The following is a 24,063-nucleotide window of genomic DNA, read 5'->3' as shown; positions in this document are numbered from 1 at the left end:
GCACTTTTTCCCCGCTGCATTTCTTTGGCCTTCCCGCTCATATTATTCTCAAGGTCTGTTTGAGAGGTTAAGATGGGTACGTGTACTGGGGAGCTGTGTGTTTGAGAACTTGTATTCTTGTTTTCTTGTTTTGACTTTAACCCCCACCCCAATTTAACATTTGTAAGCTGTATATTTTGGCAAATACACTTATTCGCTCTCTGGGGGGAGTTACATGAGAAGATCAATACCACTCTACCATACTGTATATTCATTAAAAATTAGAATATATTAATGTTTCCAGCCTTGTTGCAGAGCTAAGCTAACTGCCTCCTGGTTGTAGCTTCATATTTAACAGGTAGACATGAGCACGCTATCGATCTTTTCATCTAAGTCTCTGCCAGAAAGCAAATAAGCCTATTCTTAAATGGTTTATAACATTCTGTTATGTAGTTGTAACCAAATACAAAGACATTTTAAGTATTTGTGACTATTTGTCAAAATGATAACTTCTCTGAAGCCTCTGTAACTGTTGTATAAACAGGTCATAAGTTATTGATGACATAGCTGTAATCAGTGATGTGCATGAACACGTTGAATGAACACGTTCATATTTTTTGTGATCACTGAACTGAACGGATCAACGGTTTCGCAAATGATGAACTCACGTTTTACAACAGTTTTAGACACGCCGCATGATGTCTCCATAGACACAGCGCAGCATGACTGGTGCTAGCGGTACAGACGCATCTACTACTGCTGAGGCCAGATTGTTTGAGCATTTTAAGCAGTTTCATGAACAAACAAGTGAAGACTCAGACGGATTATATTTTTATACAGATTTTAAATGTAACTCATGTCTGTGATTCCTCGGTGGTGTACAATAATTCATTTAGTTGGACGTGGCAATGATTTGGGGCTGGTGATGGATCGGTTGAAGCAGGTTCTATTGAAAATGAATAGCGGCTTATTTATTTTTAAAAAACGGAACAAATGAATGGGAACTAGTTCATTTTTGAAACTGTGAACTAAGTTCAAAATTTAAAAAAAAATAAACATGAACATTTTCATCTGTATGAACTGAACTTTGAACTAGTTCTTTTTAAGTGTGACCTGGCACAAACACTGGCTGTAAATAATTATATATAATTACACACATTCAAATCCTTAGTGTTTGGCATTTAAGTCTTAATGATAGATACTTAAATACTTTATTTACTATATTTTATTTTGATTACAAGTTTCCTATATTTTATTGTTGATCATCTATCTGTTTAAACACGGCTACAGTTGCTTTAGCGCAGTTTATTTATGTTTTTGTCAATAACTATACCAGCAGTGTCCTTATATCTGCTCCCAACTACATTATAGTGTGTTATAAAAGGGGGTGGATGTGTTAAAATAAAAACCCTATTCTTTTTATCAAGTCATTGAGTCCTTAAAGTTTTTGTTATTGTTTAAACAAGTGAAAAAAATTCCAATGGAAACCAACTTGTTTCAACTGTTTTCTAAATTCACTTTTCACTTCTGCATGTTGTTTAAAGATGAATCCTTTTTTTTTTTTGAATCTTGAAAAATTGAAATACACTTGCAGCACTGGCAGATTTTTTCACATATCATATCTCAATTGTGCAGCTGTGTCGTCCTACTTCCCTGCTTTGTGTGTGTGCTTGTCTGTGTGTTGAAGTTTCTGTGTGAAAGTGACTGGAGAGATATTATCGCAGATGTTTCGGGAGAATGCACATCAGCCAACATCTAAACAACAACACATCGTTAATCATATGAGGCCTGTCCTCTGTGACCCTGTCCTGTAATTTGTAGAACCTTTTTAACAGTGTTAACTGTCCTGTTTTATGAGCTCTCCACTAATACTGAAGTGCAGAGATAAATCACCTCAACACTTAATCCATGGCTGTGTTTTGAATCGGCTGTGTGCATTGACCTGCAGAGAGGTGGATGAAGGGGAAATGGGGCAGGAGATGGAGCAGCAGGGTGGCCGGCTGATATAGAGGCTGTCCTGTGTCCAGGGGGTTAGAAGCTGCTTCTTTGCACAAATCAAATTTATGTCCACGGCTGTCAAAGCATCATTGAGCCAGACAGCAAACCCTTATCTCTTTGACCTTTGGTTTAATGTATTTTAATGCATTTTAAATATTTTGAGTAAAAAAAACCATTCCTTGTCTATGTAATGTGGCAGATGAAGTGCTTTTAAAAATGAATTGACTGTAATGGACTAGAATGAATAAACAAGACGAATCCACAAGTCAAAAAACCTGATTATAAAGAATATCAGTTTGTCATGGCTGAAGGAACGTGTGAATTCTTTCCAGTTGCCATCACAAAAGTTCACATTAGCATACAAATGTTGCTTTTCTATCTTTTTATATCCTAACAAACTGTCCAGTTACTGTCCGTACTGTATGTTAACCACAGTTAATGTTGTCATAGTGATTTCAAACCTCCTTGTTTATGTTTTGTTTAGGGTGTTGCTGGAAGCCCTGGCTCACCTGGTAGAGACGGCCCCCCAGGAACAAGGGTAAGATAATAATATCAACTCTATGGATTACTGTTGCACACTGTAATTGTATTATGTGATCCTGTATACGGTGGAGCATTGTATTGTGAGCTGCATGGATTTATTTATCTATAGTATCTGATATACTTGACATAAAGATGGAGATACTGTATTTAGAGATGTAGACAAAATGAGTCTTTTTTTTAATTCAGTTTTGAGTTGAATGGTGCGGACAAAACCACAATCTTAAAAGTGGGTCTTGAAGGCAGTTACTTTGTGTAGATGGGAAAAAAAAATCATATTATGCTCAAAGATAAATGGATATGATATGATGATAGCAGCACATTTTTCTGCTGACATCAACATTACTAGTTCTAGAGGGTGTGCCAAGATGAAAAGTCCATTTGGAAATGGTTTGGAGAAAAGGTAGGTAGGCATGGCAACACACAACGACATAGAAATAAAATTAAAAATAAAAACAATCCTTTGGAAAATGCACCTTTGCCAGATGTTCCTACTCCAACTATCAGAGGTTTTTGAAAATTATTATCAGCGATTTGTGTATACATATGGCAAACATGTAAAAAAAAAGCAGACAATGCAACATTTAAAAAGGTGAAAACATTTGTACTGTATTTGTTCTTATTTTAGGTAATATTTTAAATGTGCTTTACGATACACACTCAAACAATAGTTTTTCAAGTCTCTTGTGAAAATATTTGATACTTTTTCAGCTGTGTACAGTTTCTTAATGTCCAGCTGTATTTGTCTGTTTTGGGTTTATGTTCCTTCATAAAACTATACAAGTCGTCCCCCAGTTGTTGAAAACGGTGCGCACTGCCTGGCTTTTGAGCACAACATGCACAATGGATGCAGTCCCACTCGTGAAGGCTCTGTGATACCAGCTGGCTTTACTTGATGCTGACAGAGGAATCGGGCCTTACAATACCCAACAGGGCTGTAAATACCAAAACAGAAACGCAGCCAGAGGGTAATGTCGGCAAGCAGAAAGAGGAGGGTTTTATCCAAATGCGTAATATGATAACAGAAGAGTTTTGTCCTGGCCTTGCTTCTGGCGAGGTGAAAGACTTTACACATAATCTATCTGCTGCCTCTTCGCTGGCTGACAGGAGTCTAGACGCTCCCCTCTGTGGTGGGTTTCAGAAGAAGTCATACATAGTTCTCAGGTTCGTCATGTGCTTTCCTGTGGCTAGAGTTTCCTCTCACATTGCTAGATAGATTCTGAGTTAAAAGGAAAGGAAAAGATTCATTCAAAATCTTATATTGGTTTAATTAAAGTTGCCAATAACAGCTACTACACTGCGAAATGACATCCGTGTTAAAGTCTTATCTGCTTTCCATTGGGACTTTTTCATTTGTTGCTTTTAAGCTGCAGTGTGCTCATTATTTATTTATTTTTATTACTGGTGCATGACTATAACAGACATAGTAACCAATGTTTTGTTTGTCTGTTTTTTTTTCTTTCCATCACAATTTTGATATCTGTTTTCTAGGGAGTGAAACAGGCTGACTCACCAGTAAACGTATAGACTGGAACATGGCCTGAGAATGAGTCAGATAAACTTCATCTTAGCAACCAAAATGCCGTCTCCCAAATACTTCTCCCTTTTAGGGTTAGGAACTTGCCTCATATGGAATTAGAGTTCAAGGCATAGGTACATCTGATATTACATCTGTAAGCAGCAGGTACTAAAAAAACAAGCACACACGGTGAAGTCTTGAGGTTAAAGGCAAAAGTGACTGTTTATTAGCCATAGTAGAGGTTCTCAGCTCTTTGGAGGAAAACAAAACTCTCCACTCTGACTGAATCCTGTCAACATGGTTCATTTCTATTATGTTTTTGATACAGGAGTTAATGTAGATAACTTCATCACCAATGGTCAGTTTGATGCCTAATATATAATGGCCTAATGTACCATCCAGTTTTTCTTGTTTAAAGGAACTAATATAAAGAGTGTACATATCATCGTACCGTTGTTAACAGATTTGCACAAATTAGCAACCACCATATCTGAACACTGAGGCTGCAGCAGATCTGTCTAAAATGTGGATATGAAAATGAGTTCTGCTACTAGCTGCTACAGGCTGGCTCCAAGAACACTGAATGTATTTGAGTAAATGGCAAGACTTCAAACTTTGATTTAAAAACATCAAGTCAGTACGCATTTTTCACAGCAGACTTGTCAAAGTAGGAAACGTACTGTGTCTCCTAGATTAACCTGCCAGTTGATTAAACTCTTTTCAAGCTACAACTTGTAGTATTTTTATTGTAGCGGGTGGTGTTTAACAGTTAGAGCAATGGTGAAAATGCAGACTGAATCCTACCAACCTAAATCTTCAAGCTGATCTTTATTACCGTACATTACCACACACATCCTTTTCACATATTTTGTTTTTTATTGCTGGACATTTGCTGAGTCTTTATTTACATACTTGAGCTCCGAGTTGGTGTAAATGGGGTTCTCACATTCTCTGTTACAGATAAACCAAAGCAAAAAGTTACACCAGTTGTAAGGAAAACAAAACTTTTTACAATTTTAAACACACTAAACCTCAGTGCTTTAATGTCACAATTCATTAAGCCATACTTTGTATTTAACTGAATACAGTCGTCTTCAAATTCCGTATCACAGAATACAGTGCATGCTTACTAATGTAATTATTGAGTGTAATCATGTGAAATTACTAATCAGGGAACAATTTTAGCTGCTGTCAATTGGGAACCGTGTCCCCTTTGCAGCACTGATTATGTCGGGCCTCCCACATTCATATTTCATCAAGATGCCACAGATCTGCTGTCTATTTTATATTTGTAATTATTGTAGAGACTACGAGGATGAAAAAAGCATAACGTGTATGTTTGTAGAATCGCAAAGAGCTAATTATAATTTAGTTTCCATACGAGACAGGAAACATCTCAAATCAGTACTTTTATCACTGCAGTTAACGTCACACACTGAAGCCTCCCGCAGTGTGCTGGGACTGAATTCCTTTCTTTTTTTTTCCTTGATGCATTGAAAGCAGTTGGGAAGGGGGAGCTGTGAATACTGATAAGAATTGATTCACAAGAGGTTATCAATGCTACAATGCTACAGCAGTTTCTGCTTTTACTGCTATTCATTTGACAGTGATATAGAATAGATATAGAATATAGCCAGTTGAACAATAATTATGAACAAGCAGCTTTTGAAAATCCCTGGTGCTTGTGCTGCTTCTTGGGGATTGCCACATGATGGGGATTTAACCCAGCCACTTGTCTGTATCATCTGATTTGTTGAAAGGAGAAGAGGGAACATAGATAGCCCTTTGATTCACATTAAAACTTATCAGCAAGAGTCCACTGGGCATAAAAACCATACAAAACTTTTTGTGAGGTGTATACAAGCCAAAAACAGCCTGTCGTGGAGGGAAAAAAGAACACAAGTCTGGCCAAGACTGTAGAGTACCAGCCAGTTAGATCAGTTGAAACAACAGTAACTGTCTCCTAGGTACTTAGTTAGTCTATATCACTGTGAAATGGATCAAGGAAAGCTATAAATCTTTATTGTGTCACTTATGCTTGCATTACAGAATTTTTTCAACTCAGGACCGTACTGACTAGATCTAGGTTTTCCCCAACATCTAGGCTTGTAAAAACTTGAGGATATACTGCTGACTTGTAAATCATTCAACAGAGAGAAAGTACAGTTCTCATCACAGATGGACTTGAACATTCAAGCTCACGTCAAAGCCCTTTGCAAAGAAAGTTTAGTTTTGTTAATAGAGGTTACACAGAGAGAACCTTTACACTGTTTGTGGGTATTTCTGCATGCATACAAACCTCTGAATTAGATTAGCCTTGCCCCAATTTCTTAGACTATAGGTCAGACCATAAACCGGTTGCTGCATGGCTTCCAAAATATAACAGCAGTGATGCATTTTTTCATGAGTCTGACTCCTGTGAAAGAAGGCTCAGGACTCAATTTCTTATTTGAACCTCAAACAGAGAAAGTTTAACAAAGTGTGGATAGTCAGTATTTATGGCATGTGTGTGTAATTTTGACATTGCATTATGATCCAGCACTCGATCGATAAACTACATGTCTAAAATACTTCCAGTACTGGAGCTTTTGGTGTGATTTACTGGGGAGTGTTTATAGTGTGTCACCAGGCGGACTCCTGTCCCAGTGTCACATCAAATGCTTGTTTGCTTCACAGCAGGAAATTTATTGAACTTATTTTGTCTCAAGACTTATGTCTTCTTGTTCCAGATGTGGTTGAGCTCAGTCTGAAAGCACTTCAAAGTAAAAAAGTTTGTGACGTGATGACACTTGAATATTGGTTGGAACTTCTGCCTCCTCCAGAGTGCCATTAGTGGGCTGACCAGTGTTTACTGTGTGACTCCTGAGTGACTCGCTGAGGAGTTTTCTGATGTCACACACTGGCTGAGGTTTTCAAAGGCACTCATGCTTATGTTATTGTGTAGTGAAGACAGATTCTGTTGTGTAGTCAAACACTTGGTATGGTTATATTCATTTGGAAGGTAAAGTTTCTCATGAGGATTTAACAAAGAGGATACAGTTGGTGTTTTTTTTTTTTTTTTAAAGTATATTTTTTTGGGCTTTTATGCCTTTAATGGACAGCACAGTGGAGAGTGACAGGAAACAGGGAGGCAGAGAGAGGGGGAATGACATGCAGCGAAAGGCCGTCCGATGCGGGATTCGAACCGGGGCCGACTGCAACGAGGACTGTAGCCTCTACACATGGGGCGCCTGCTTAAACCACTACGCTACACGACGCCCCTACAGTTGGTGTTTTGGCGATCGTTTAGGATGTTACACCTCGCTCGCAGATGCAGTACATCATCCCTCTTTTTGTTTACCGAACTGGTGTAGAAACTGCATAAGCAACACATAATATATCTAGTATACGTGCCAAGAAATCAAAGAGTCAACTGCACCACATGGGCTGTTTCATTTATCTTTTACATTTTTCCACCTTCCACAATTTCAGTAACATTTTATCTACCACATTGTATCCTCAGTTGTTTCATATTGTTTCTTTTAAGTCATTTTATTGTTTTCATTTCATGACTTGTGCCCTCACTCAGGCTATATTGAGAACCATATAAGGAGTGTCCATGTTGAAAGGGCATCAGCCTCAGTGTGCGACCACAAAGTACGACAGACATCCAAGCAAAAATGAGAGGATTAGCTGAACCTCAGGTTAAACTGTTTTCCAGGGCAATGTGATGCTGTGTTCAATTTCCAAGCTGTGTATTAATAGCAATGAATTTGTTCAATCTGAATGACCCATAAATATGAAGACGCAACAAAACCATCATCATGTTATTATATATCATGTTATTATATGTCATACATTCAGAAACCTGGCCTACAGAATTTTCATAGGTATGAATGTTCCTTCTAAAGGGAAAGCCGCAATTTCTTTTTCACGTGTTCTTTTAAAACCACAGCGTCATGGAGAAGACATTAAAGGGCAGAGATGTTTTTACACACCTTGAGGCAGCTAAAATAGAGATTATGTAAAAGTCAACAATCTTATTGTGAAAAGCCTTACAGTCAGGAGGAATGCACCTGTGTTTTGTACAATCTGTCGAAAAGTAAAACCAGACTTTTGATTCGAGGCAGTTGTTGGCAGATTGAGGTTGGATGACCACCAGCAGAAGTCGCAGTAACTCAACAGCTACTGAGTTTGGTTTCCGTCAGTAATCTGTATATGAACTGTATTAGAAAATAATACAGTCAGTTTAGTTTGGTGACTTGCAGGAAATTCCTCAGGCCTCCTAGAAAGGGTTTGTGCAAAACAAAATTCAACCTACAATAATGAAAGTGCACATAATATTTAATATACCGAGTTTATTTCACTGTCGCTCTTACAGGGTTTGCCGGGAAATAGCGGACCACAGGGACGACAAGGACCTCCTGGACCCGTTGTGAGTCTCTTTTGTTTTTATGTTCTCAGCATCATTTTCCTGGCAGCTCACCCTCACACATGGACTGACTGATCCTTCTGCTTTCTGTCACCTTCCTACTCCATCTCTGTCTCTTTCTCCGATTAACTGTCTTTCTCTCAGGGAACCCCAGGTGCACCTGGAGCTCCAGGACCAGGTGGGCCAGCAGGGTCCCAAGGAGATCAAGGGCTTCCTGTGAGTGGAAATGTTTTCATTTTTTGTTTTGCTAAGATTGATATGAAAATATCTTGGATACAGAATTTGCTTGAGACACTAACACTGCATTCAAATACATGTGATGTTGCTATGGCTGTGTAGGCTAGAAAAATTATTGTAACAGACTAACACTGGTATTGTGTTACTGTGACCTGACCTGAACCACAAATTAACAAACTAATTAACCCTCACACAAAAAGGTTTAGGACTTTAAATGTGTGTTTGATTTGACCTGTTATGATGAAACCTCTGTTGTTGATTGTGAACTACTCTCACACATCCTGTCTCTGAGTCTGACATATCTTATCCAAATCAGCAATGAAACAAGGCGGACATGACCTCTCCACTACTTACTCTTCTTCCCTCCTCTTCTCCTTCTGATTGCATGTCTTTGGGTGTGTTTCTCCCATCATGCCTCGCTAAACTTACAGGGAGCAACAGTAACAGAGCTGCATCACGTAGCATTACAGGTTTGCTTAAATATAAATAACATTGTGGTTTGGTTCCAACACTGACAAGGTGCTCATACTTTGCACATTTTGTTTGTTTTTTCTTTCTCTGCTTCTCCTAATCGGAACCAGCCTGTTAGTGTTGGACTCAAGTCTTAAAAACAGCTATCATTTACTCTTTATTTAGAATTGCTAACAAGGTTGATCTGTATAGATTATCCAAAAGACAAATCTTAGTATGCTTGTCTCATGAGGTGACCTTTTAAGAAATAATAAATACTCATTTGAAAATCAAAATGTTAAAAAAATGTCTGATGAGTCATGCTTTAGTTAGTCCAGCAAAAGAAGAAGAAAGATGTGCAAGTGACACAAGACAAGCCCAGAAAAGGATGCGGAGGAGATGCTGGATTCCAAACTTTGTGTAATGCTAACAGGAACAGATGATACTGTGATGTTGGTGACAGCTAATCTAGTCTCAGGTCAGCTCTGCAGGCCAGCAGCAAAGTTTGGCTCATAGAGGGGGAGCTATAAATCACTTACCGACACACTCTTCCCCCTCTCCCACACACACACACACACACACACACACACACACACACACACACACACACACAAGCACACACACACACACACACACAAGCCAAAAAAAAAAAACCAATGAGAGATCACATCTGCCTCATCTCTGAGACTTCAACAGACACAAATCCCCCATGTGAATGCAGCTAATGCATGACTGCAACAGAATATCTGGAGTTTTAATCTATTAAACTACTAATACTAAAGTTGTTTTGGAATTTTAATTTGTATTAGTTTTTGAAAGGTTTGTCGGACACATATTGTTTTCAGAATACAGGAACATGTGGAACATTTTTTATATTATGGAGTCGGACTCCAGTACATCAATCTAGAAAAATATAGAGAAATAGAGAAATAAATGAATTATATCAGAAGGAAAAAAACAAAACAACAAAAACTACTTAGAGTTTAAGTTTTAAACTTTACCTCAGCTGTAAGTTGCTGATTCAGTTCTTGTTCTCCTCCCCTCAACCCGTCTCCAGGTTGCTGCCGCAAAAGAACATTTTCCCCTTTTAAACAAGTGGCTTTTTATCAGGAATAGCAACCATTTAATCTGCAGGGAAATATAACATTTTGCTTCGTGTCGCAGGTGACCTTAAGAAACCTTGAGGAAGTTGTTCCTAACAGTTTTGGTGGTGTGGGCACAAAAGTGCTTCTACACTGAGAAATATGTTGAAGGACAGTGGATTTATACCACCTGAGGCCAGATAGAGCGTAAAGATTCAGCAGCAGGACTTCAAGCGCTGTCAAATCCTTGACTTGATGTGCTGGCATCTAATGTGGAACCAAACTTTTCTGTTTCGGAACGACATAATACATCTGGAAATGTTATGCTCTATCTATCAAGATCAATATTCATGAAACTTTGTGGACAACACACAGAACAGGACAAAACATTTTTTATTTTTATATTATTGTACAGGTCTTTGCAAAATCTAAAATCTCTAGTCAACTGGTCCAAGCTGTCATAGTCGTGATGAGCCAGATGTGACGGATGTAGCAGCTAAAACCAACTTTGATTAGGTTTTTTTGGATTATAAACTTTAGTTTACCTGCTTTTTCTTTGACCCATAATTATCCCAAAACTCACCGCTGTTGTCAACAGATGTGCATACCTCTGTATTGAACAGCTGGCCTCATAATCGGTCAGGTTGTCGCAGCACTTGGTGATGTCCTGGGTGTGTGGCTATGAGTCCAAGTGTGTGTCTATCCTGGACAAAATACTGCTTCTGAATGTTCTTTTCCAATGAGTCAACCACCTGAGGGTTTTTTAATTTATCTTGCTTGACTTGGTAGTGAGCTGCCTTATGTTCGCCAGTTACAAAAGAAAAAAATAACAATGTTTGACCGTTTTATCATTCCACATTGAAGGGCTGTGGAAGACGAAAGTCATCATAAATGTACTTCCCTCTGTGGATAAACTGTAAAACATTTTGATAGAGAAAACATCTACTCTGTACTTTGGACAGACTATACATATACAGGGCACTGTGGGAAGATAGTTTTGATAAAATAATAACAGAAATCAGATTTTTATGAGAGAGAATGTCGCTCTTTCTGATGCCACGATACTTACTTTGGCTCCATCACAGTTTGATTTTGTTTTTCCATGTCACCCTGATAAGACAGCAGACATTTATGTGCCCACTAAGACTCAAGAGATCCAGACTGACACACAAAGGAGATCCAGTAGAAGACTTTTATTGTGGAGACCTGCGCTCCAATTCAAAGGCTGTGTCAAATGTTGGCACAGGCTTTCTATCATCTGCAATATAATATGCATATGATATGCCAGAGCTACACACACATTTTCTCTATCCACCAACACACACACAGTCAGTCAGTGGTCAAGGACATGTTTCCCCCAAGATAAACAAAGCTTTATTCAAAAGCTGTAACAACATCAAACTGATATTTATCATATCAGCACATGGTTCTATGGACAGGAAGTATTTGTCTTTTATTTGCCTCTGGATTATAATGCATTACTGTCTGATATGCATGCACAGGCTTTATGTGCTTGGCATATTGGTGTGTTCGTGTGTGCGTGCGTGTGTGCGTGTGTGTGTGTGTGTGTGTGTGTGTGTGTGTGTGTGTGTGTGTGTGATGATGATCAGATATGCATCTGTCAGCTTTACGGTGTTGGCAGTAGCAGTAAGCAAACCCATCCAAGGCGCAGACATTGTGCTTTGTTTGTGGGCACACTGGCTTGTGTGTAGTCTTTATGACACAAAGAACCTGGACACACATTGTCAACATTTAAATGCATTTAGTTATACCAGCTGTCAGATCAGAGTATTGAAAGGTTGTGTGTTTGAAGAGGTATGGAAAATGGTAAAGAGAGATGGGGAGGCATTAAAGGAGAGAGTGAGATGAGCATGGCTTTTTCTGAGTAGACATCCCAGTCGAATGTTTATTCTCCTTCTGTGCTTTTATGTTCCAGGGCCCTGCTGGTAGCAAAGGGGATAAGGGAGAAAGAGTAAGTCATTCCACACACACACCTCAACCACTGTTTAGAGCAAATCAAGTTTTACTGCTCCATTTTACTGTGGAAATATTGTTATTTCACTGAAGTAAAATGCCGACAATTTCTCACTAATACTCCACACCCTTGTTTTGAAGAAACCAATTACTTTCCAGTACACGTTTACTGTTTCTCGTTCGTCTTTTGCACAAACATTCACTTTATTTCTCTCTCTTCGCTCCCTCAACCTCGTTTAGAGCAAACCAAATCAAATCAGTGTTCATGGTTCAGATTTGCAGTGGAGCTATTTTTGCTGACACAGTAGCGAGGCCATCACTGCCGAGGGCTTGAGAGACACGCAACTTGCCAACTTGAATCAAACCTATAATTTCTGTCTCTGCTTCATTTTTATCAACTGTTGGGGACATTTGTACCTACCTGCAGTTAATTTTCGGTGCAGGGCTCAACATGAAAGACTTAGGAAAAAAATACATGAAAGGATTTTCTCCTCTGTGTTGTACATTTGTGGGGGGGTTGTCCAGTTTTGAATAAAGCTGGTTAGAAAGAGTCACAGACCGAGTGTTTCAGACAGTAATAACTGCACAGGGGAAAAGTAAACATTTTTTTGTAAAGCTTTTTTCCTGATGTATTCTTATATACATTCACAGTAATAGATGTCGCATCAAATGACTGAATGATGATGATGATTACAGAGCAAAAGAGGAGACTACCAGCTGTTGAATTCATTATAAATACTGGTTAAGCAGTGAGAGCACTTTGATTTAAGCAACTGTACTTTTGACTGTTACCACACAAACATCTTATATTAGAGATGTGACCAAGTGAGCTTTAATGTCTTAAAGCACAAATCCCAACTCAAATGACAGATTTAACAATAAGGGTCTAGTGCCAACTGAATAGCTAAAAATCAGTATCTTTTCTATGGATTATTTTGAAGGTGTATATCTGTGATTTAGTGTTGCACTTCTATAGAGCTGGAGAACTTGTCAAAGACACGTTTAAAGAAAGAGTGGTCAAAGCAACAGTGGCTGAGAGATCCTGACTTTAGTCTCTTGTAAACACTGGATCCTACATTTCCTAATGCATCTCAGTAGCGTCTTTTATGAGATGACATTATTTTTTTTTATTTTTGGAAAGCTCCTTCAAAGCCACAGAAGAAATTACACAACTTTTACTTACAGTTTACCTCTCATGTCAAGTACAGTACCTCTTTTTAAATGGATTTAAGGATCCAGTTACACTTATATCCGAAAAGCACAAAAGTTGGAAACCTTTCAGGTTATCAACTCAGTTCCAACTGCAGTTTCAAGGCACTAGATCCTAAGTTGAATATATAGTAAGGCTAGATAGTTCAGTCCAAAGAATCACCACCTCTGTCACACTGCCTTAGACCGAGTAGAACTGTTCTGTATGACCAGAACAGTTCTACTCGGTCTAAGGCAGTGCAGATGGCCATAAAGACATTTAGGTCCTTCCCTACCATTACTGTACCACATACTAAGTCATATAAAGCTTTTTGCAGTGGGCGACCTATCCCTTTGAAATCCTGACCAGACGGGGTCTTAACACTGTCAAATAGAGACAGCAGCAGTTCAGTTTGATGCATTTGTTGATACTTTTCCCACTGTTCCTTTCAACTGCAGTAAAAATGTTGATTTAAAATTTAGTGGAGGCACAGTCAAACTCAACAGAGTTTTGCCCAGATCTTTATCTGATTAAATTTTGATTTATATTGTATAATTTTTATTGTGTAATTTATAGATAGCCTCTGCTTTGCTCTCAGCTATCTGTTTTAGCCAATGTAAATATAAGGGGCGTCAGCATGTGGAATAAAGGTGGAGTGTGCTCATAAAAATACCCACAAAACACACACCCACCAATTTATCAACCACTGGTCTGGAAGTTTATTTTCCCATGGTTGCTCAAATAGAAAAGTAGTATCAGTCTACTGTGTGGTTGGGTCCTAACAGCTCTTTGTGTCTTGTTTATTCCTAAGGGTGATGTGCAATCCCAAGCTGCTGTTCGAGCCATCGCACGGCAAGTGTGTGAACAACTCATCCAGAGTGAGTGATCAGTGGTGTTTACACATTAACATGAGCATGAGACTTTGTTCAACATGTGTCTGACCTCTTCTCGCAAGTTTAATTATATTATTAGATCTGATTTGGGATTAAACAACACCCAAAACTAAAAAAACGAACAAAAAAAAAACTGTCCCAAGACACCCAAATGGTAAATGACATCATTTCAAACCATTTTCCCTCTCTTGCAGGCCACTTGTCTCGTTATAACTCTATACTGAACCAGATCCCCGTCCAGTCTGCGGTGTCGGTCCGAACAGTACCCGGACCACCAGGGGAGCCGGGAAGGAGAGGTGCCCCAGGACCTCAGGGAGAGCAAGGTCCGTCCGGCAGACCCGGCTTCCCTGGTACCAGTGGCCAGAACGGAAGACCTGGGGAGAGAGGTGAGAGAGGAAGATGTGTTTATGAGTAAAGATGGGATTATGTAACGGACAGGACAACATGCGTCCAGGCCAAGACTGACAAGAAAATACACTTTGCAATATCCATCTATATAAATCTTAAATTCTCTGTAATACACAGAGTGATCACAGTCCACCATCAGTCCTTCACTGTCTGGGTTGTGTCAAGACACTTTAACTACATGCTAATGTTTATATTAGCAGTGAAAGAGGGGAAGACACCTGGGTGTTTATTAGTCAGACCTCACTGCAGTGAGCTGGTGATTCTCAAAAACTGTGAAAAAATCTTCCTCTGCACTAGAATCACTAATAATATATGGAAAAAATATAATACGCAGTAAGTCTTTTGTTTTAGAAAAACATCAATGAACCCTTTTTAAGGCAATTTATGCCTTTATTACAGAGTGGTTGCGGATCATGGTCTGCGCCTTAAACTCTTTGAATACCAAGACACCTCAACCTTTGGGTCTTCTGTCATACCTTACAAATGAAAAGGAAGTTGAAATCTCTTTATCTAACTCCACTGATTTTACACATTAAATCTAATTATAAGTCTTGGAGTACAACAGCGTATGTGGAAAAGTTGTATAAAGCTTTTTGTGGCTCCAGAGGGAGCTGAGTGAAGTCTGATAAATTGCCTTAAAGGATGTCACTTGAGTCAGCATCAGCAAAATTTCATTTTCACTTCCATCTCTACTTTTCCTGTTGCTGTGTCTTGAATAAATGGCACATAATAAAAGGTACCTCCTCGGCCAGAGCCAGTTATTTGGATAAAGGTATTTTTTGTGATATGACTGTCTAAACCTGTGGTTTTGTGATAAATCTGTATGTTGAACAGGAGCGTCCAGCTGGTGAGAGCGGTGTGGTTGAAAAATAATTACATGCATTATGTATGTAAAGTGGTGCATTTTCCTTGTCAGCTAGGGGCTTTTATTGTGAAAAGAATAGACAAATTGTCCATTTCTCCAGTGTGAGCTTCAACCTGCCTGCTTGTTTGCTGTATTTCATGGTTTGGCTTGCTTTTTGACTCACCAGACAAACTCACAGTGAGGGTCAGTTCACATCAGAAGACAGTAACTCCAATATCCATGAGGTCATTCCCCTGCCACGAGCCCTTGGACGAGAAACAGCCTTTATGAGGCTCCGTCTTCATCACTAAAACATGCAACCCACACTGATGAACCACACACTGGATGAGCCTGCACACACACACAGAGTTAGGAAAGCTGAGAGCAGTTGAACTTCTGTCAGGAAATGTCCAGCATGGTTACGTCCTCTTCCACAGTTCAGACCTTTGATTCTCCCCAATAACATTTATGATCTGCAGCCAGACACAACACACACACACACACACACACACACACACACACACACACACACACTCTCACACATTACATTACTGTTTTACAGGCTGAACTGAAACCAGAGTCCGCCAAATATTACAGAAGATGTATGCTTCATGTAAGAAAATTACATACTGTATGTTGCTACTATCGCAGATGGTCCATGTAGGGCTGATACAAGAATCAGGAACAAAGCTGTGCTTTGGGTCGGAAGAGGGTCAATTAACAAACTAGATTCCATATGAAATATTGTCTTCAACAGAGAGAGACGATGTCATCACTGTAGAGAATACATTTTCATTTGAGGTGCTGAAAATGTTTTCTCCTCAGCTTCATTGTGCTTAGTTCCTCTTTACCGATACAACTGATGAAAACAGTCATAAAAGCAGCAGGACAGAAAATCTGTAGATCACAGTTTTATGTGGTTCTCTAATATAAGAGTGAACGAAGAAAATATTCCATTAGGTCATTCTAACAGCTGCACTACTGGACAGCAGCACAGAGCCGGCTCTGGGTTTATCATACATTTTATTAGATTGATCATCCCAGCTCAATTTATCCAGCACATTTTCTACAATTGCGATTTGCAGTGTAATATAGATGATGGGATTGCACAGTGGTGCAATGATACTTCATTACAAGTGAAAGTCCTGCATTCAAACTTACAAAGTATTAAAAGTAAAAGTACTCAGTCTGCAGAAAACTTCTGTGATGGACATATTATTATACATGACATTATTAGATGTTAATACTGATACATCAGTTCAGACGTCGCATTTCACTTTTGCAGCTGGTTGAAGTGGACCATCTTTTTTTTTTTTCTTTTTTTTTACTTTATTTACAGGTAGTTTAGTCCAGTGGTTTTTAGCCGAGGATTTAGGCCCCTCCAAAGAGTTGCAAGAAATTCTGAGGGGTCACGAACATCACAAATTCATATTCCTATTTTGGACTCTTCCTATATCTTTGCTTTTTATGGAATATTGGATAATTTGACCTCGTTTGGCCTTTAACGGTTATTATATTAAACCATGTGACGTTTAAGGGAACATGTCTGATAACAAATGGACATCTGAAGGAGTCATGAGTAAAAAAGGTTTACATTTCTAAAACGGTTTTATTTTATAAGCTTTCACATGTTTTTTTTATGTAAAACCTTAATCTGAAAAATAACAAGTAACTAAAGCTGTCAAATAAATGTAGTTAAAATACAATATTTCCCTCTGAAATGTGGTGGAGTAAAAGTATAAAAGTGAGATGTGACTTTCACCTAAATGAGGATCTCTTAAACTGTGTGTGTGCTTCCAGGTCTGTCAGGAGAGAAGGGAGAGAGGGGGAATCCAGGGGTTGGGAGTCAGGGACCTCGAGGACCATCCGGACCTCCAGGTAAGATACAGACATGGTCCTGAGAGAGCGCTTGATAAGCACAATGAACTGAATGCAGTCTCAATTCTCAGATAACTTTTTAAAATCTGATAATTATTCAGTTCTAACCATTTTGTTTTTGGTGTCTTCAGCTTGTGACCACACTGGAGCTACTGTATGTCGAATGTTTTTCATTGTGGTCCTCCTGAACAAAACCAAAAATATGTCAAATATTTAAACAATAGAATTAAATGACACAGAGATTTAATCCGTTTTGGATTTACTCTCTGTTGAATCTGTCTGAGAAAAGCAAGCAGACGTTTTGGACCATGAATATAATTCTCTGTATTGATTTTCCCTGTGTGGAGTTTGAGTTTTGTGTTATGAAAATATGTCCTCCTCAGGGCTGGGATTTTCTGTTTACTGTTGTGCGATCAATACTCACAGAACAAGCTGACAGAACTCCCTGGAAACTTTTCCGTGATCAGATAACTTTTTAAAAAATCCACAAACTTCAATGCATGAGAAGGGAAATATCTTCTGCAAGAAAGGTGTAGGGGAAAGCTTCCTGTATTCATCCACATTGCTTTTCTGGAATATTTTTGGGATGTTAATTTTAGCACTTAGCAAATGAAACCCTCAAAAATACTGATTTCATATTTCTGCTGACTGCGGAAGGGAGTCTGTGTAAACAGCAAACAGAAGCCTCTGGCTAAATATCAGCCAAGAGCTGTTATTCTTGCTCCTGCCCTCAGGACATTCACGTTCATCTCCCTTATCCGGAAATGACAAGCAAACGTTTGTTTCCCCCTAATTTTTTTAAGTCATGTTGTTACAGCAGCAGAGAGGGGGGATTTAGAGGAGATTGCAGAGGTGTTACTGAGGTGACAGCATGTACTCTGGATGGCACATTTTCAGTTTATTTTCCTCCCTTTTCTCTGTCTTCCTTTATCCCTTCTAACCAGGTGTCACTGCCAGAGTCGTTTTACCGAATGTTTATTGATGACGTGACTTTGTGCACTCACCCGTCTTTTAACACAAACATTTCCTCCACCCTCAGGCCTGCCAGGTGAAGGACGGACAGGCAGCCAGGGCCCACCTGGTCGGCCTGGTAACTCGGGGACAGCGGGGAGGCCGGGGAATCCAGGTGCCACTGGACCGGCTGGCCCACCAGGATACTGTGACCAGAACTCCTGCCTGGGATACAATGTTGGAGGTGAGCATCATTCAACTGCTATCTGTAACACTTTACTTTAACACCCCTTATTTAGCATTTACAAGCAGTATACAAACATTTAATAAATGGTACAAATAGACATTTTTATGATAATTAATTTAAATATAACTTCTACAAATACATTAATATATATTTTGTGTTTTACTCTACTGTCATTCATTATCTTTATGGGTGCCCATAGGTGGAGTTATAGTTATTGACAAATAAATTAAACACTTATAATAATATAAAATCTGCTTACATCTACATTATACTGTGTTATACATTCTCCATTAAATGTTGATATGGACTACTGCATGTAAATGGTAAACAGGGGTACCTCAAGTAAAGTGTTGCCTCAGCAGAAACACTCTGCTGACGACACAGGTCGTCTGGGTTACCACATTGAATGTAGCCAGACACACACACATGTTCTCACACCAGTTGAATGCCAAGTGATACCTTGAGCATACAGCATACTAAAATACAAGGAGTAAAAAAATGTCAGAAACACATAGAACTCTAACCCGCTCTTAAGTCCACTGTCAATAAAGCAGGAGAGCCTTCTGAAAAATTCATGCTCAACTTTGCCTCAACTGCTGTGAGCTTTTAGACACAAAACACACAAAATATTACAGGAATGAATGAGACACATGCTTCCAAAGTTGTTTGGGCTAAGACAGAAGAAGTTTGGGAAGCATTGCTGTAGGCAAATGAAGACAGAAGCAGACATGCAGTGTACACAGTATGTCAAATTCTGGCAGACAAAATGACATTTTGACTGGAATCATTTCCAAACACAAAATATCCAGACTTTACAAAAACATTCTTTTGTTGTTTATTTAGACCTAATTTGTCTTGATTGGTCCTTTTGCAACCGAGCATTAATTATATTCTGTCATTTCACAAAAATAATTTGTTCAAAGCAACCAACTACTAAAGAATTAATTCGGACATTCAGTGTTTTTTTTATTTGCTAATTTATTAACATAAACATCTTAAACCGTCCAAACCCTGCCCAGTCTTTCCATCTTATAAACCACCTTTTCTAAATATAAACCACTGAAATATTGTTTTCACAGTGACAGCCGGCTCTGAGGCGGTTATTGTTCTCATAAAGCTCTCAGAGAACTGGAGAGTAATCTGGCTTTTATAGTTGTTCCACTGTGAAGTTTATACATTCATGTCCACACTGATGGATTAAGATGTTAACTGTGTCACTGACTGAAGCTGTTTGTCTTTATTCAGATCTAATAAAATATGCTGTCTCACACACACACACACACACACACACACACACACACACACACACACACACACACACACACACTGGGCATCTTGAATATTCATGCTGATGATGACCTTGAAGCTTAATGTGTCCATTGTCTTGGGCCATCACAAGGACATTACACATCTAACAGCTTGTGACAAGTCATACTGAAGATATATCATGTGCTAAAAGTAGCTGATGGATGAGACATTACTTCATCCATCAAACCAGATTTATTTTATATGAATTGATTCCAGTCATAATGTTTTTTTTAAGTCTTGACTTAGAGGAGTCTTGTCTGTTGTTGCAAGGAGAAAAAACTGCCTCCCTAACCACTTGAAAGGAAAGCTGTGATTAAAAGATACAGTATGAGGAGTGTGTTCTTACTTTCACAGCAAGCCAAATGAAATAACCTCTGTTCTTTTTTTACTGGTCAGTACGGCTGTTTTTGTTTGAAGGATTCAACAGTGCAAACCTTTTACAGAATTGTTTGCATACAAAATCCAAAGATGTATATCACATTTATTTTTTCAGAATTACTGTTCCCACTTTCTTGGACTTTCTTGCATGTAAACAAGATGCAGTCATTTTTATGTAATTTTACTCACAATTACACTGTTAAAAGTGAAATTAGTGACTTTGTAAGTGTGTGAATCACCAGTACATGAGATTAAATTAGACCAGCCATCAGGTATGGGCAGAGGTTAAAGGTGTATATTACTCCAAGAAATCTCCTCAAAAATGTTTGACCCCATATTACTCACAAGGCATGCTTTTCTTGGTATATTTTATTGACTACAAACACTCATGTTGTGCCTCTGTTTCTGTGTTGGAAGTCTTTATTTGTGCTTTCTTGTGTAAAGAAAGACAAATGGAGATCTGACACATTTTCCATCTTTCCAAACATTTTATATGAATGTCTAAATATGTATTTGAGCTGAATTCGCTGTAATAATTACTCTGTATGTGTGCATTTTCTTTTTCTAAAAGAGAAAAACAGTTTCCAAGACTAATTTTTTTTTACCTCCAAAACCGCAACCCAACAGCTGGAAAAGTGTCTATGGAGGTAGATTTGTTTCAGTATTATTTGTGTGAAGTGATCAACAATCTGTGTATAAATGTGTAATCTGTAAATATGAAAGACCTTCCACAAATACAAAAACTGTATTTGCAAATTCACATAAATATCTTGCAAATATAAAACAGAGTTGCAAATACACAAACAAATTCCACAAATGAAAAATTTACTTTAAATTATGGAGGTAGATGTTTTTCAATATTATTTGTGTGAAAATATCGACAACCTGTTTGATATATGCCTCACAATACTATGATACTATTACTATTAGACTTTTTTTTACCCTTATTCTACTATGACGTTTTTGTGCCTTACTATACTTAGGCGTTTTTTATGTCTTCCTATACTATGACATTTTTTTATGACTTACTATACTATGACTTTATGACTTCCTATACTGATATTTTATGCCTTACTATACTAAGACTTTATGTCTGACTATGCTATGACATTTTTATGACATTTCATGCCTTACTAAACTATGACATCTTTATTCCTTATTATACTGTGACATTTTTATGCCTTATTATACTATGACACTTTATACCTTACTATTACATTTTTATGACATTTCATGCCTTAATATACTATGACATTTTTATGCCTTATTATACTATGATGTTTTTATGACATTTTATCCTTACTATACTATGTTTTTGACATTTTATACCTTACTATACTGTAATATTTTTAACATTTTATACCTTACTATAGTGTGATGTTTTTGACATTTTATACCTTACTATACAAAGACGTTTTTATGCCTTATTTTACTATGACACTTTATACCTTACCATATTATGACGTTTTTATTACATTGTTATGCCTTACTATACTATGACGTTTGATACCTTAACATTTTTATGACATTTTATACCTTATTATACTATGACATTTTATACCTTACTAAACTAGGACGTTTTTATGACATTTTATGCCGTATTATACCTTAACATTTTTATGACATTTTATACCTTATTATACTATGACATTTTATACCTTACTATACTATGACATTTTAATGACATTTTATGCCTTAATATACTGTTTATGCCATACTATACTATGCTGTTTTTTGTCATTTTTGTGCCTTACTATACTATGTTGTTTGATTCCTTACCATACTGTGACGTTTTTATGACCTTTTATGCCTTAATATACTATGACGTTTTTTGACATTTTTATGCAATGCTATACTATGACGATTTTTGTAATTTTTTGCCTTACATTAATATTTTATCTGATGCCTTATCATACTATGACATTTTTTGACATTTTATGCCTTAATATACTATATTTTTTTGACATTTTTATGCCGTACTATACTATGATGTTTTTTGTCATTTATACCTTACATTACTATTTCATTTGATGCCTTACCATACTATGACGTTTTTATGACCTTTCATGCCTTAATATACTATAATTTTTTTTTTGACATTTTATGCCATACTATACTATGACGTTTTTTGACGTTTTATGCCATATTATACTATGATGTTTTTGGGCATTTTTATGACTTACATTATTATTTCATTTGATGTCTTACCTTACTATGATGTTTTTATGACCTTTTATGCCTTAATATACTCTGATGTTTTTTTAACATTTTTATGCCTTACATTACTATTTCATTTGATACCTTACCATACTATGACGTTTTTTTTTACCTTTTATGCCTTAATATACTGTTTATTTTACATTTTATGCCATACTATACTATGACGTTTTTTGGCATTTTTATGCCTCACATTACTTTTTCATTTGATGCGTTATCTTACTATGACGTTTTTATTACCTTTTATGCCTTAATATACTATGATAGTTTTTTGACATTTTTATGCCATACTATACTGTGACGTTTTTTGTAATTTTGTGCCTTACATTATTATTTCGTTTGATACTTTACCATATTATGACGTTTTTATGACCTTTCATGCCTTAATATACTATAATTTGTTTTTGACATTTTATGCCATACTATACTATGACGTTTTTTGACGTTTTATGCCATACTGTACTATGTCATTTTTTGACATTTCTATGCCTTACATTACTATTTCATTTGATACCTTACCTTACAGACGTTTTTATGACCTTTTATGCCATAATATACTATAATTTTTTTGGGGCATTTTATGCCATACTATACTATGACGTTTAGTGACATTTTTATGCCATACTATACTATGACATTTTTTGGCAATTTTTATGCCTCACATTACTGTTTCGTTTGATGCGTTACCTTACTATGACGTTTTTATGACCTTTTATGCCTCAATATACTATTATGTTTTTTTGACGTTTTATGCCATACTATAATATGACGTTTTTTTTTGTAATTGTATGCCTTACATTACTAATTCATTTGATACTTTACCATACTATGAAGTTTTTATGACATTTCATGCCTTAATATGCTATAATTTTTTTTGGCATTTTATGCCATACTATACTATGACCTTTTTTGAGGTTTATGCCATACTGTACTATGACGTTTTGTGACATTTTTATGCCTTACATTACTATTTAATTTGATACCTTACTATACTATGACGTTTTTATGACCTTTCATGCCTTAATATACTATCGTTTTTTTTTTTGACATTTTATGCCATACTATACTATGACGTTTTTTGGCAATTTTTTGCCTCTCATTACTGTTTAATTTGATGCCTTACCATACTATGACGTTTTTATAACCTTTGATGCCTTAATATACTATAATTTTTTTTTTTGGCATTTTATGCCATACTATACTATGACATTTTTTGACATTTTTATGCCTCACATTACTATTTCATTTGATACCTTACCTTACTGTGATGTTTTTATGACCCTTTTATGCCTCAATATACTATGACCTTTTTTGACATTTTTATGCCATACTGTACTATGACGTTTTTTGGCATTTTTATGCCATACTGTACTATGACGTTTTTTGGCATTTTTATGCCATACTGTACTATGACCTTTTTTGACATTTTTATGCCATACTATACTATGCTGTTTTTTGGCATTTTTGTGCATTACTATACTATGTTGTTTGATGCCTTACCATACTGTGACATTTTTATGACCTTTTATGCCTTAATATACTATCGTTTTTTTTTTTGAC

At 37.2% G+C, this 24,063-nt stretch overlaps 1 protein-coding gene across 1 annotated transcript in view; it reads left to right on the top strand.

The window, feature by feature from the left end:
* col14a1a (collagen, type XIV, alpha 1a) overlaps positions 1-24,063 on the top strand; it is a gene marked incomplete at its 5' end in the record, with an annotated part of 100,845 nt that overhangs the window by 67,520 nt on the left and 9,262 nt on the right. The window contains 8 exons of the mRNA XM_023409302.1: positions 2,462-2,515; positions 8,397-8,450; positions 8,592-8,663; positions 12,153-12,188; positions 14,191-14,257; positions 14,467-14,658; positions 17,325-17,402; positions 18,442-18,597. Coding sequence (XP_023265070.1) covers positions 2,462-2,515; positions 8,397-8,450; positions 8,592-8,663; positions 12,153-12,188; positions 14,191-14,257; positions 14,467-14,658; positions 17,325-17,402; positions 18,442-18,597 — 709 coding nt within the window. The remainder of the gene's footprint in view (positions 1-2,461; positions 2,516-8,396; positions 8,451-8,591; positions 8,664-12,152; positions 12,189-14,190; positions 14,258-14,466; positions 14,659-17,324; positions 17,403-18,441; positions 18,598-24,063) is intronic.

The sequence above is a fragment of the Seriola lalandi genome, unplaced genomic scaffold (genome assembly GCF_002814215.2).
Source record: "Seriola lalandi dorsalis isolate HSWRI2012SDOR001 ecotype SW California unplaced genomic scaffold, Sedor1 jcf7180002054387, whole genome shotgun sequence".
Taxonomy (NCBI): domain Eukaryota; kingdom Metazoa; phylum Chordata; class Actinopteri; order Carangiformes; family Carangidae; genus Seriola; species Seriola lalandi.
Note: the sequence above shows the minus strand (reverse complement) of the source record. Positions and strands in the feature narration are given on the sequence as shown.